General features: G+C 45.0%; 1 protein-coding gene across 1 annotated transcript in view; it reads right to left on the reverse strand.

Moving 5' to 3' along the window:
• Positions 1 to 14,090, reverse strand: part of PRKCH (protein kinase C eta) — a 119,562-nt gene extending 105,472 nt beyond the window's left edge. The window contains exon 1 of the mRNA XM_062630760.1: positions 13,569 to 14,090. Coding sequence (XP_062486744.1) covers positions 13,569 to 13,928 — 360 coding nt within the window. The 5' untranslated portion in view covers positions 13,929 to 14,090. The remainder of the gene's footprint in view (positions 1 to 13,568) is intronic.
• Between the last annotated feature and the right edge of the window lie 392 nt (positions 14,091 to 14,482).

Genomic DNA, 14,482 nt, shown 5'->3' on the forward strand with positions numbered 1-14,482 from the left:
TGAAGAGTTAGATCCTAAACTAGCTGCACTGGAGCTGCTGACTAGATCCTCACCACCACCACAACGTAAGTTTTGGCTTTTTATGAACATAAAAAGATGCCTCTTGCAGCCCAGGAGCACTTGAAAGGCTTCTAGGACATAACCACACACAGTAATATGAAGCACTGGGGTGGTTTTGGATACTGAGATAGAAAGTCTGAACAAGTAATGACCCACTGGAAAATTCATAGTGAGAGATGGAAAGATCTAGTACTCTTCAAACACCTACATGTTCTGACTGTGGCTTTGAAGCAAGCCACAACACCGTCTATTGTAAAGAGCACTGTTCCTGTGGAAAGAGTTGCTTAATATTGCTAGAGATGGAGTAAGAATAAATACTATAGGTGTACAGAATTTTGCAACTACCCATTTACTGGAAAAAAAAAATTAAAATAAAAATTAAAAGTCCTGTTCTTATTGTTGACAGTGAAAAAAAAGTAGCAGGCAAAGACAACAAGTAGTTTTGTGCAGCTGAAGTAATTAAAAAAAATAAACAAACCCAACCCACATTTCTCTGCAATAAAATTTCATATGCCCAGGACTATTAACATAAGGAGACTGTTTAGTCAAGCTAGAAATGAAACACAGAACTTATACTGAGAAAATGTTGACGAGTTTTTTTTTGTGGTCAGGAAGATTCTTTCAGAACAATTTTTCAGGAGCCAAGCACAGGGGCACCAGAGGTTGTTTAAAACCAGCAAGCCTCTGTTACTCTTTTCTCACCTAATGTTCTTGCTCAAAACAGGAACAGACGCTTCCAAAATGTTACTAAAATAAGAAGTGGCCTTGCTTAAAAACAATGAGTGCTGCACATCCACTGCTGAGGCAAGTCTCTCTGCAGTAAGCTTCTCTATATATAGAAATAAAACCAGTGACCCCACATTAATCATAAACAGTCCTTTCTCTATAACAAAGGGACATGACAAACTAGCAAGGACACATCTGAAACCTTCCAAGATAATATCCACATAAGCCAAAACATGCGACAACTTGACTGATCATTGCTTTTGTCTGAAGAAATCCATGGAGACCCTACGGCTTATCCTTGACAAAATCAGAAGAGTGCAATTCTAAAATGAACCACCTGATGGTTTTGGATATAGCTTCAATTCTCCACACTCAGGTTCTTCTAAAATACTGGAGTTCTAAAATTCTTAATTATAAGAACTTTAACCAACAAAGCAGAAGCCAGAAGGTGCACAACCAGTCAAAGGAATTTTTCTTCCTGACATGCAGCGCTGAGAACTGAACTGAGCGTGCATTGTGTCTTGTCTGCCCCACAACACGCACATGTCCACAGGCATTTCTACACTGAGAGTATTAACATCCTGTGCTCTGCAGATGTGCAGCCACAAGCAGCAACTGCTCACCTAAGACAAGCTAAAAGAAGCAGCTTTCAATACCCCTTCAGAAGAGCTTTGGTAACATCAGAGTGAGGTTTTGTACATGCCCAACAGTGATTGTAGTTAACTGCTGGGAAGAGCACAGGCTTGATTAGGAACTGTTAAATCATTAACTGAGTTCCTCAGTACATATATAATAAAGGAAAAAGCTATCTTGGTACCAAGCTTTGATTAAAAGGAGATTACTGCCCCCAGCTCCCCTCCCCCGCCCAAAGTTTCCTCCCCTTTTCTTCCGGCTGTCACCCCTCCTCTACAAAGGCAGCATAATGGACGCTGCTTTCACATGGCTCCAGAACCACAGTTCATAGCCCACCACATTAACTCATTTGGCCTTTGACTGATGTTTTATTTAGCACGCTCAGCTTGAAATGGGGTAGGTGAGAAGCAGAGACACAAGGAGAAAGCACTCTGCCTCTCCTGCTGCACAGAGACTGCCCATAAGGAAAAGAAGGACAAAAAACTGCTGGGTATCCTCCTAGATCTGCCTTGTGCAAGCTGCCAGAGCTCACAAGACACTGCTGAAAAAGTATTCCACCATGATTAAACACAAACCCCATTCCTACTCTGCATGGCTTTGTAAGCATTAGCCCAAATAAAAAGGGTTTCATAGCAGCACATGGAAGTATTCTATCTACAAGAGGCTGAAAACCATTCTATGAGGATGTGCAGATAGCCTGAACTTTTGATGTGTTATTCCTGAGCTAGGCAGACACTCCAGAATCCAAGCGTTTGCTCTCCATTTCAATGCTGTCACTCCAGGACAATGGCAAGCCCTAACAATTTGGATACAGTGAGTCCTGACCTGCAGAGTCAGCACCATAAAAGTACACACAGGAATCCCACTGTCCTTCAGGTAGAGCTAGAGATCTTAGCCTCAACCTAAAGAAATCTGGAACATGCAAGAGAAACTGTATCTGCTTCTGTAACACTGCTGCCCATTCCTTTTGCCTGCACCATACCCCTTTTGCCCTTCAAAGGCAAAGAATAAGGACCTACCATCTGGGCTCACTAGTGTACTAGAACTTGGCCTTTTTCATGTGGTCCTGAGCCCAATGAACTTGACGCTCTTCTAGGCTCACACCAAAATCCATTCAGATTTCACAAAGGAAAGTGAAAACATCATCTTTATTGGCAAGACAGGCTAAATATTACTTGAGCTAATTATTTGAAAATGTGGTAAAAATTATTTACTATCATTAAGTACTGAAGGGGTTATTATAATAGGGGCTAATTTCTGAGAGGAAGATGGCTTACCTTAACACTGCTGGGTTTCTAGACGATTTTGCTCCACTCCAAAACGAGAACAGTTTAGTTGCTTGTATAGAAGATGCCAAACCACCACAATTCCATGCCACTGCGTTAAGGAAGACTTAAACCAGCATTTTTGATTAGCATAGGTCTGTAAGCTACTATCATGCAGAAACAAGAGGCTGAAACTTCTAAGGGAAACTGACTGTAAGGTCGTTTCCAGCCATCTCCAAGAAGTTGCCCTCTCTCACATCCACTCTTGTGAGCAATTTTTGTGGAAATACCCAAAGCTCCTATACTGGACTTTTTACTGTTACTTAAGCAAACAGATAACGAAGTGAGAGGCATAGGGCTCCATCTTGCAAAAACTGATTATCAAAAGCAATACTCCTACAAAGCCCTATTAAGAAATGGAGAACCACCCTACACATTTGACACCACTGTAAGTTTTGTGGTAAATGGTGTGTTATGAGTCTTTGACAAGAAATCCCACCATGAATTTGGACTGCAGAGGAACATTTTCCTCACACGGTTATATTTTCTTGAAGGCACACAAGCAAACAGCCTTACAGAATAAATTTTCATTGAATATATTAACATTAGATGCCTCAGTCTGTGAATGACCTAGATAATAAACTCATTGCACAGAAACCTATTCCTTCCTCTTTCTCAAAGCTCCACAAGCACTCACTGTACTCAATAAATTATGTACAACCCAGCTATCATTATAAACCCTTGTTGCATGCAAGGAAGGGGAAAGAAATGTGTCCAGTTTTGCTCCTAATTAGATCAGTGCAAAACTGGCAGCATAACTCCATTGATGCTGTTGGGAATACACTGATGTAAACCTTGCACACAAAAGCAGAGGCAAGAACCGAACTCCTATTCTGCTGAAATCTCACACAAGACACAGGCAAACCTTTTATAAAGTGACATTTTACAATAAGAAAGGAGAAGGACAACTTGCACATCAATGTTACAAAAAACAGATACCAGAAAGTAGTGAGGTACGGAGAGCACCTTCTCATGGAGTGTGCCAGAGTTTACATGGGAAGGGTAAGAATTGGGCCCCACTGCAAAAAAGATTTCTCACCCTCTTCTTGAGATTTAAAGCATTTAAATTTTAAAAGAATTGAAGGCAACAAGATAGAAGAAAACATTAAGTAAACCAATCTATAGGTTTCACCACTTAGAACGAGGTATTTTTCCTCCACTCTTCAGCCCTGGGAAAAAAAAACCAACAAGCTATATGGCCTTGTTTGTCGAAAAAAAAAAAATAAAAAAAATTAGCAGGGCAAAGTAGGAATTAAAACAGGATAAGCTTGTCTTTCAGTAGTTGTTCTTGATCTAGAAGACCTTCATTATTCTGAAGGAACTTAGCCCAGAATTGAATACATTTAGTACAGGATGAGCACACTGACCAGTCTAAGCAGACAGAATCACCTGAGAAACTAATTTGTACGTAGAAAAGCCAACTCCAATGCTATCAGAGGCAGCATTTATTTGCAATCACTTTACCAGATAAAAGCACTCAGGAGTACAGACATCCCATGCTTATTTGTACTGTCATAGTAAAACTATCACCCTCTTTCCTATGCAGACCGTAGAGCCAGCCAGCTCCAGCAAACTGACAAAACCCTAAATGACCTTTCTGACAGCTCACAACTCTGTCTGACTCACACCTATAGCACTCAGCATAGTTATGACTGGTGCCTGCTCGAACCTTCTACAACATCTGCAAAACTGAATGATGGCAAATATTTCCTATCCAAAACCAATAAAATGGTTTCCAAACTAAGACCCCATTGTTACCATAGAAAATACTAAAGCAAGCGAAGATTATAGAATCACAAAATTATTTGGGTTGAAGGGACCTTAGAGATCACCTAGTTCCAAGCCCCTGCCATGGGCAGGGACACCTTCCACTAGACCAGGTTGTTCAAAGCTCCATCCAACCTGTCCTTGAACACTGCCAGGGACGGGGCAGTCACAGCTTCTCTGGGCAACTTGTGTCAGTGCCTCACCACCCTCACAGGGAAGAATATCTTCCTAATATCTAATCTAGATCTACCCACTTTCAGCTGTACATGAAGATGTATACAAAGACTTTCATTTAGAAATGAAACCTTGCTTACACAACAGAGTAAAATTAAAATTTAATTTACCCAAGAGAAAAACACAAAATAGAATACTATGTTAAAATGGGACTAATGACAAAGATCTAAGAAAAAAGTAAGAAACAAGCAAAGGCAAAACAGAAACCACAAAGCAGGTCAGAGAGAGGGCTAGACACCAGAAACGCTGTAGGCAGGTATGAGCTGTTTTTTCAGACCAAATCAGGCCAGTTGACAAGTCAAAATCCTGCCTCTGAGGATGGCTGACAATATACAAGACAAAGGCAAGAAAAACACCTCAGTGTTCGGATATGGAACTGCCATCTGTCAGACTGTCAGTATAATTCTTACTGTTAGGTGTAATGTCCTGGGACAGCATAGATATGCAGGCTGTTTCTCACATTCTCTCGCTCACTTGCCTCCATCTGAGAGGTGGAGGGGCTCTGCTGATCGGTCAAATGATTTCACATTGCAAATTATTTTATCAATTCTTTTATTTATTTTTTTAAAAAAACACACAGCAGACATGCAATACACATACACCAAATCACACATTTAAAAGTATCTCTTGAATGGGTGTTTCTTCCTCCTCTACCCCTGTTGACAGAAATACTCGTACTGCAATAAAAGTAAAACAAACTTCCACTAAAGCCTACACAGCACTGTCATGTTGGTTAAAATAACAGAATAAGTCATCTACCTCCCATCTCACAAACTGAAGTCAGCTACCAATCTGCTCAACTTTTGTTTCTGTGCCAGTTCTTCATCTCCTGTCTTTCAACAGCAAGGAGACCTCTCCTGGAAGGAGTCTGGAGAGCTGCCATGGTATCACTGATACAAATACAATCAACTCACCCATGAAACTCAATCCTTACGAAACTTGGCAGATAAACACCAAGAAGAAGTCTTTATGTAATGTCATCTACAGGTTCACACTCCCCTCCCTCCTCCCCTGCCAACATTTTTTTTGTATTGCCAAAGCTTGTTGTAACTCCACTCACAGCACTCTCATTTAAGTGCACCCGAAGGGCAGGTCTACACTGTATAATGGAGCACAGAAATTCCCACCCAGCAACCAGGAGGGACAGCAGACAAGCTGAAATCTTACTCCACACCTGACGTTCCAAATACCCTGCATATGAACAGCCCTGGGCTTCTATCCTTCCCAGGCTGGGCTTCATGGCTTGCAAGATGACACCCAGAGGAGACAACCTGGATGTGACAACCATCTATCACACAGACAAGACATAGACAGACCCTGTCTGCAGCAGATGGTACTCTCCATTCCAAGGGCTGCATCCTTCCATCAGGATGTCAATGACAGTTGGCTAGAGAATACAAGTCTTTCTGGAGATTCAGTGGGTCCCACAAGGAAGACAGTGGCTGAAAACAAGCTGGCAGATGCCAGAGCAACTCTGCCTGCAACCTGCCCCCTGCCCCATATCTGAGGAGCCCCAGGGAAGAGCAAAGCAGAGAGCTGACCATCAGCCGGTAAAACTGCTCTGGCAGGCCTGTGGGATAGATCTGGTCATCGATTAGATGCCTGCAGTCCAGTGTAGAAAGGGCACAGGGGCACACAAGGTCTCTCTGGGGGAGTCAAAAAGCTATTTTTTCCATCACCTTGGGCCCAGCACAGACACTGAGATTTAGTGCTGAATGTCAGTAACACCAGAACTGCTGAGGAACGCTTGCTCTCACACATCACCGCACTAATTCAGTGAAACCTGGCTTCATAATGCTGGCTTTTGAAATAAAGCATGATGATTTCTTTAGCAATCTTCCTGACTTCCCTGAGAGAACATCTCATGATAGCAAAAAATAAAAAATGTTGGCATTGTAGAAATGTAAGTAACTCATCTGGCTTACCCTAAATGGCTTAGCAACATTAACTGGATGCTTCAGAATGCACTTTGTTTTAGAGATACATTTGATATCTTTGATATAATTATAAAGCAAGTCTCCCTCACAACCAGCCACAGCTTCTTGTACTAGTACATGGGCATGGCTTGGGAGAGGAACAACTGCCTGGTGAGCTCTGCCGAGACACGACACCAGGTTAGTTATCCAGGACACTACACGGCCCCACAAGTAATGCAGGGGTGGAATAAGCAATCAGAACAAAGATTGCTCACTGTCTCCAGAAGAAATTAAGTCTGCAGCATGGTTTGACACATATTAACTGCGTGCCTAAATAGGCTGAGATTTGGGAGGCAAGGAGACATGTTGCCTGACCCAGAACCCTTTACAAAAGCCTCCGGGAACTCATTTCGCTGATAACCCTTCTGTTCATGTTTTTCTCCATGGTTACACAAAAGGTCCCCGGTTTCTTGATTGTATTAGCAAAGCACACTAGCTACAATCAAGCCTAAAACATCAAAGGAGCTTTAGTAGTTTGCAAAGAAAGGGTGAGAGTTTTATTCACTTCAGTAAGGGATATGCTTTTCATATTGAATTATGGGGAAAATTAGTAGACTTTCTAATGGCATTTCAATAGCTTGAACAGCCCCCTTGGCACTCTTTTCTGCAGGGCTTATTGCCTAAAAATGCTCAAAATGGCCCAAAACCAATCATTACTCTGAAAATTCTCCAAACAGAAAGCCTCAGACAGCCTGGGTGAAATGTATTTCTACAGAAAGGCCTGTGGTAAAAGCTAAATATAAAACACAGAGTGAGGCGAGGCCTGCAGGGTGCACAGAGCAGGGATGGGAATGGAGCTTCCTGGGGTACTGGGCTCACTTGTGCTGCAGTCACCCTGATGGCCTCCTCCTCCACACCACACCTCATACCACCCCAGGACTGGGGCACGGGTCTGCAAACACCCTCAGGAGCTGCTTCTGCCATGACTGTCGCTGCTGAAAGAGACTCAGGCATCAGCTCCTGGCCTGCCCTCTCCTCCTAACTGGGGCTTGCAGGTAGTTCAGTGGCAGCACCCCCAGAACCAGAGGCAGCAGAGAAATAGGTAATCTGGCACCAAAGTCACCCTGCACCCAGCAACCACATTAGCAGGGGCTTTGACTCCGGAGAACCCTGTGTGTCTGCACAACCTGCAGCCTCTCCCAGCCACCCTCTCTGCCCCACTGGAGAGCCAAAGCATGGTGAGTGGACAGGCAGGCAAAGGCAGCATGGGCTGACAGGCCAAATGAGTGGGGAGTAGACCAGGCTCCATCTGGAAACATTCACATCCACCATGCTGCAGACCAGAGAGCCTGGGTACCTCTCAGCTGTGTTTGGGTTGAGCTTCAGCTTGGCAGCTGCTCGCAGACAGGGAAAGCAGTGTGGTGGTACTTGCACAGCCTATCCCAAACTGCGCTGGGGGGAAAGCATGCTTGCCTCCTGCACACCTCTCCGGTGTTCTCAGAGCCCTTCCCAACTCCAACAGCATCAAAGCAACAGTTCTCAAGGTGTAGCTGTGAAAAAAACAGACTAAGGAACACACTAGGAAGTCAGTACCGCAGCAGGATCAGGCACCTAGCTGCCTGAAGGACAGCGAAACTCATGTCCTGCTTACCCAGTTGGAAGCCAGGGCATCAACCCCAGTCCCACAGGCTCCTACTGGCATCCCAGCAGCTCCAGCCCCTGGAAACTGGCTTTCTGCGTGCTTTAACCAAATCTTTCCAACCTAACACACACCCATTTTCTCCAGGGATGTTCACAGCTGCCAGACTGGCTGTTTACTGGGGAGTAAGCATGCAGCTCTTTGTGACACAGTCATCTCTAGTTGTCCTCACCTGCCTTGATCAGTAAAACTGTTATTAGCATCCCACACCCCAGGATTATTTAATACCTGACAAATAGCAAAAATATTTCCTTCATTTATTTATGACAGCGTTTATTTCAGACTGCAGGGCACTCTCAGACAGCTTTGGTGCACGGGACGCTGCTAGGGTTTGTTTGTAGGGCCAAAGAACAGCTGTTTGCTAAAGGAAAGCACAGAAGCCAAAATTCTGGTAGTTTTCAAAAAACATCCTATCTCCTGCGGTGGGTGTTTCTCGCTACTAGTCCATGTAGTAATGCAACATAACAACTCCATATCTGCAATAATAATTACAGAAACAAAACTGATCAAGAAATAGGAAAGGAGCTTAGTTTGCTCAAGCCTAGTTTGCAATTAATGTGCAAAGTGACTTTCACTCAGATCAGAGATCTGCACTACGTGCTTGTTTGTCACATGCATGGAAACAGAAATGACATGGACATACTGCTGTTGCTTCCTACCTCAGCCTGCTACTGACCTATGGAAGGAGACACCATTTACTCCCGTGCTAAAAACTGTGGTCCATATCTTCAGGTGGGCACAGGCTGGTGCACAAAATACTGCTTCACAAAATCCTCTGTCAAGACCTATACCCTATTTGTGGCTTCCTGATGCAAGTTGCACACACCTGGAAAATACACTGCAGTGAAGCAGGACCAAAAACAAGAAACAACTATATCATATTTGACCTGCAGCACTGTGGCTCTCTGCCAAGGTCACAATGCTCTGGTGAAGAAGTTGCATTCTCCTTTAATTCTTCAATTTAATGTTCAATATATACAATTGCATGTAGACACGGGTAAAACACAATTATTTCTGCCTTAAGGAAGAAAAAGTCACAGGAAAAGATAAAGGCAAAAAGAGCTCAAGTTAAAGAATGCATGAGAATTACTTGTATTAATCTCTCCCCGCACACATGAGCAAATGATAACAAACTAATCAGGAAGTTGTGATTGGCTCATTAATCTTCTAGTCCATCTGTAATGTAATTTCCTTCAGTGTACTCTGATAATTTGCTACTTCAAGATCACAGTTTAATTTTAACTCCTTGTTAAAATCCTAGAAATTATGACATCCCTACCCAGGGACTAACAATTTTTACAATAATTATTAAATAATTCCCTAGTCACAATGCAATTCAGTATCTGTAAATAGTGTTTCCCCAAGCTTAAAAATTACCTCAGCTACTAAATAAAACTCATAGGAATAATCCTATGTATTGTAAATGTCTCCCCTTTCGATTACAACTCAGTACTCTGAATTACTTACATTGTTTCACTGACATATGACTGCTTCCTATACTGCACTCGGAGACAGTTAAAGAGAAGATAGGACCTTTTAAAGATGCATATGCCAAGTAAAAAGATCTTAGCACATGCTAGTGCACAATTAAGCTTTAAAAGACAAGTTTCAACCCTGATGTAAATCATAACACAACAGTTCTCGGACAGCAGCCAGCTTAATTCTCTACTGCACTGCACCCGGCTGGGTCATGCGCACCTGTGTAAAATGCTACCATTCAGGTTTGCACAATTTCACACCCACACTGGAAAATGCCTACCAGAAAGAACACAATACCAGGGAGAACGCTCCCAGTTTTAACTACATTAAAACATCCTCAAGGCAAGATGGCATTTAATGGACAATATTAATAAAAGCTACAGCTCTGCAACTTGACAAGTAAATATAAGACATGTGAAACAGAGAGGCAAATCTTGAAGTTTATAAGCTCTTATGGATTTGATCTGTGTAAAATTAGTCAAATGTGTTTAACAACCAAGATGCAACTTAAAAAATATCCAGACCATGCTAACATGTTTACTAAAAAGACCTCAGAAAAAAATCAAAATGTTTAGAAGAAAAAGGGTCAGTTTTGAAGAGTCTCTGGAACATGGATTTTAATGCAAATCATGAACAGAGAACTCTGTCCCAGTAGCCAGTGGGATGAGTCAGGTGTGGAAGCATTACTGATGAGACAGTTCATGTCCATACACTTACTCATCTGCATAATTGTTTGGGGTCATAATTGCAGAGATGTACCTGCAAGTCACGCTTACACACCAGCTGCTCCTACTTGCCTCTCGCTGACACTTCCTACAGTTGTCACAAGAGGTGGTGACCAATGTTACAGCTAATCTCTTTTTTTCTTCAGCAGGAGAAAATGCACATTCATAGGATCATAGAATAGTTAGGGTTGGAAAGGACCTCAAGATCATCTAGTTCCAACCCCCCTGCCATGGGCACAGACACCTCACGCTAAACTATTTCACCCAAGACTCTGTCCAACCTGGCCTTGAACACCACCAGGGATGGAGCATTCACAACCTCCCTGGGCAACCCATTCCAGTGCCTCACCACCCTTACAGTAAAGAACTTCTTCCTTATATCCAATCTAAACTTCCCCTGTTTTAAGTTTTAACCTGTTACCCCTTGTCCTATCAAGTCCCTAATGAACAGTCCCTCCCCAGCATCCTTATAGGCCCCCTAAACATACACAGGGCAGCATGAGCCTGGCAGCTTAATGCCAAAACTTTCAGGCCAGTGCGTGTGAGCTGAGGAACTGTTTCAGGTAATCCCTGGCAGCTCAGCTATCTGGAGAATAGTTGAAGGACCAGGGCAGCCAGCTCCCCTGCCCTGCTTGGCCATTATCAATCCAAGGAGCATTTGGAGGTTACTTGTTGTCCTTGTCTCTGAAAAGTGAATGTAAATATCATGCACAGCCACATAAGCCAGGTTAAACTTCAAGGATTCACCAATTCTCCCCTCAGTCCATTCACTCCTTCCTTGCCTACATGTGCTTTAGCTTTGGGGATGGAAAAAGGGCAGTATGAAGAATTTCAGAATGGAGGTGTTGGAAATCATCTACAAACCCCTTGTGCTGTCTTGTATCATGCCAGCAGTTCCTGAACCTTCGGTTACTACAAATCAGCATTCCATATTCTTCTGATTACACAAAACTCCATGACAGCCTTGCTGGATATGTCAAGACATACTAAATTATCAGGGCAATAGGTTGTTCCCTCTCATCATGTGATCCTGGATGCGCACTATGAAAGATGCTAACAAAGCAAGTCAAAAGGGAGAGGAGAAAGGGAACAGAATATGAATGCTTGCTTACTTCCCACTAAATCCACCCCAGTTGTAATATTTAGACATCAAGTGAAAAGGAGAGAAGCAGCTCTGTCTACATGCCCAGATATAGCATCAGTTTACAGCAGTCAAGCTGAAAAGAATCACTGATTTCCCACCCCATTGCACCCATCAATTCGCAGGTACAGGGATAAAAAACTTTTCCCTCACCAAAAAAACAAACAAGCATTTTTCAGCACTACAGGATGGACGAAATGAAAGAAACAGTGGGTCCCTGGACACACATGCATCCACACCAGAGGCAATACTATTACAGATATTTTGGCAATGTAAATAAGGCCACCACCTTTGCAACAGAGCAGCCCAATCCCATGTGTGGCCAGGACTCCAGCCCCCTGGGAGGACAGGGCCCCTCTTAGGAGCAAAGAGGAAACACCTCCAGCAAATCAAACACAAAGAAAACCCTCAAACCCACAGCTCTCTATCCTGAGCTCACTCCTTTGCCCTGGCCCATAGGGCTCCATTCTGCATTTAAAACTGCTTTAGCACAAGCCCCAGGAGCAGTTTCTCTCCAGCAGCACAGCTAGCCTGGGAATCAGGGTACCCACACACTGAGCAAAACCTTGTCAAGTCTGCTCTGGCTGTGGTGTCAGGAGCAACACCCAAGCTAACTTGTTTGAGGCTAGCTTGGATCCCTCCACCTGACACAAAATCACATCAGTCACTGCCTGAGAGGGACCACCTTGAGTGCATGAACCTCAGGCCTATCTACAGGGTATGCAAGTACACCATAAGAAGAAAATAAAAGAAAGAAATAGTACCAACATACACCAATTAATCCTGCAACTGGTATTTCCCTATAACCACCTCAGAGGCACAGTATCACATCTCAGTTACAGACACCAGCTGAGAACAGAAAGCACCAGCGTTCTCCCCAGTGACATGATCAAGATGCTTATCTGTTCTCTACAGTGTCAGCTCTCTTTCCTCCACATGTGATTTTATATTGTGGAGGTTACCTGACCACGCATGCTGAACTTCTTGGCCTTGAAAAGCTAATACCAATCTTAACCTTGGAAATTCTCAGCTCTCCTCCACCTTCTCTAGAAAGAGAAGAAATACTCTTTTTCTCCCCTGTTTTAACTTAACACTTACAAACAACTTTCTGGATCAATACAATCACTTCCTCCTCCTTTACAGTAGCAGAAGCAAAGGTGCAACTTTAAAGGTAGTACTATTCCTTTCACTTACCATTAGGACTAAGACATAAATGAGGTTCTCTGGACCGGATGCAAGTGACACCTACTTGGAAATCGCCTACAACTAGCTGTAAGTGAAACTGTTCAAGCAGTGCAGCAGCACATAATAGACATAAGACTATTCCTGCCATTCTGTTAAGAAGTCAAAGAAACTTACATTCACACATCAAACAATGGTGCAAGCATGCACAGATCTGAACAGAAATACATCCAACCCCAGGTATGTAAGTTTCCAAGTACATCTCTGCATGCTAAGCAAAAGAACAAAGGTACATCATCATCATGTAAGTCTACAGGTGTACTTTGATGGTTATGTATTATGAGTCTTCTCTCTGCTAGTCTACAAAGGGAGAGAATTCACATCCTTCAGCTACAGGGTCTTGACCCTCAAGCTATGACAGCCAAGACTTTTTGCACTTAGGGCTCCGAAATGCATCAGCTGAAATAGCAGTCTAAATAGCAGGCTAAACAAGCCTAAAGCGTAAGGGCACAAACAGATGCATGAAAGTTCACCTGTGTAAATGAGACACACACACCGAGCCGCATGCATCTGCGGCACAGACGTGCAAGGACAAGCCCCAGTTCTGCAAATACCCTTCGAGCACATTCATTCATTCAGAGAGGAGCCCGGCTCCAGCTTCCCCTCAAGACAGGTACTCACCCAGCCTTCAAAGCTGTCACTGGGACCCGCGGAGCGCAAAAGGTCCTGGAAGTGCAAGGTGCAGTTGGCCACAAAGTCATCGTAGCCGATGGCGGTGTCGTGGAAGACGGACAGCTCGATCTGATGGCCGTCACTGACCGTGGTGGAGAACTCCTCGTTGTAGGTAGGTTTGTTGGTCTTCTGCTTGGTGCTGGTCTGCCCGACGCGCACCTGGTCCACGCTGACAGTGACATAAGGGTCCAAGAGCTGGTACCCCTTGCGGAAGAGCGAGTGCCGCAGGGACCAGCGGGTGGGCTGCAGTCCCACCGCCTCCCCGATCCGCACCTTCAGGTACCCGTTGAACTTCATGGCTCCGGACATGGCCGCCCCACCGGGGCGCCCGGAGGAGAGCCCGAAGCCAGACCCCGATTCCGCCGAGCCCGCAGCCAGCCCCGCCGTGCCTCTTCAGGGGGCCGGGCGGCGGCGGCGCGCCCGCCCCCGGGCCATGCCGGGGCCCCGGAACCACCGCCCCCCCCGCGCACCGCCCACCTCCCGCGGCAGCGGGCACCGCTCCGCCGCCCAGCCCCGCGCCGCCGCTGCTCCCGTCCGGTCCTCTGCTGCCGAAGAGCAGCAGCTCAGCGCGGCGAGGGACACCTGGGGCGTGGGACGGCGCCGGGCGGGGAGGAGCCGCGAGGGCGGGCGGGATGGGCTCAGATCGGCACGGCCCGGGCTGGCCCGGCAGCGCCCCCGCCCTTAGCGCAGGTGTGCCCGGAACCCTGCCGAGAGCCGGAGAGCGCGGGGGAGCTGCCTGCCAGGCCTTGGGGAGCGGCGGGAGAGCCATGCCAGGGCCGGGCTGCTGCGGGGACGCACCGCCCGGGGAGGGGCTGCGGCTGCTCTGGCCATACCTGCGGTGTAGCTGTGCGGGGAGACGAATT

Source organism: Pezoporus occidentalis, unplaced genomic scaffold, assembly GCF_034315485.1.
Source record: "Pezoporus occidentalis ecotype Australia unplaced genomic scaffold, CSIRO_AGI_Poc_V1 ctg36, whole genome shotgun sequence".
Lineage (NCBI taxonomy): Eukaryota > Metazoa > Chordata > Aves > Psittaciformes > Psittacidae > Pezoporus > Pezoporus occidentalis.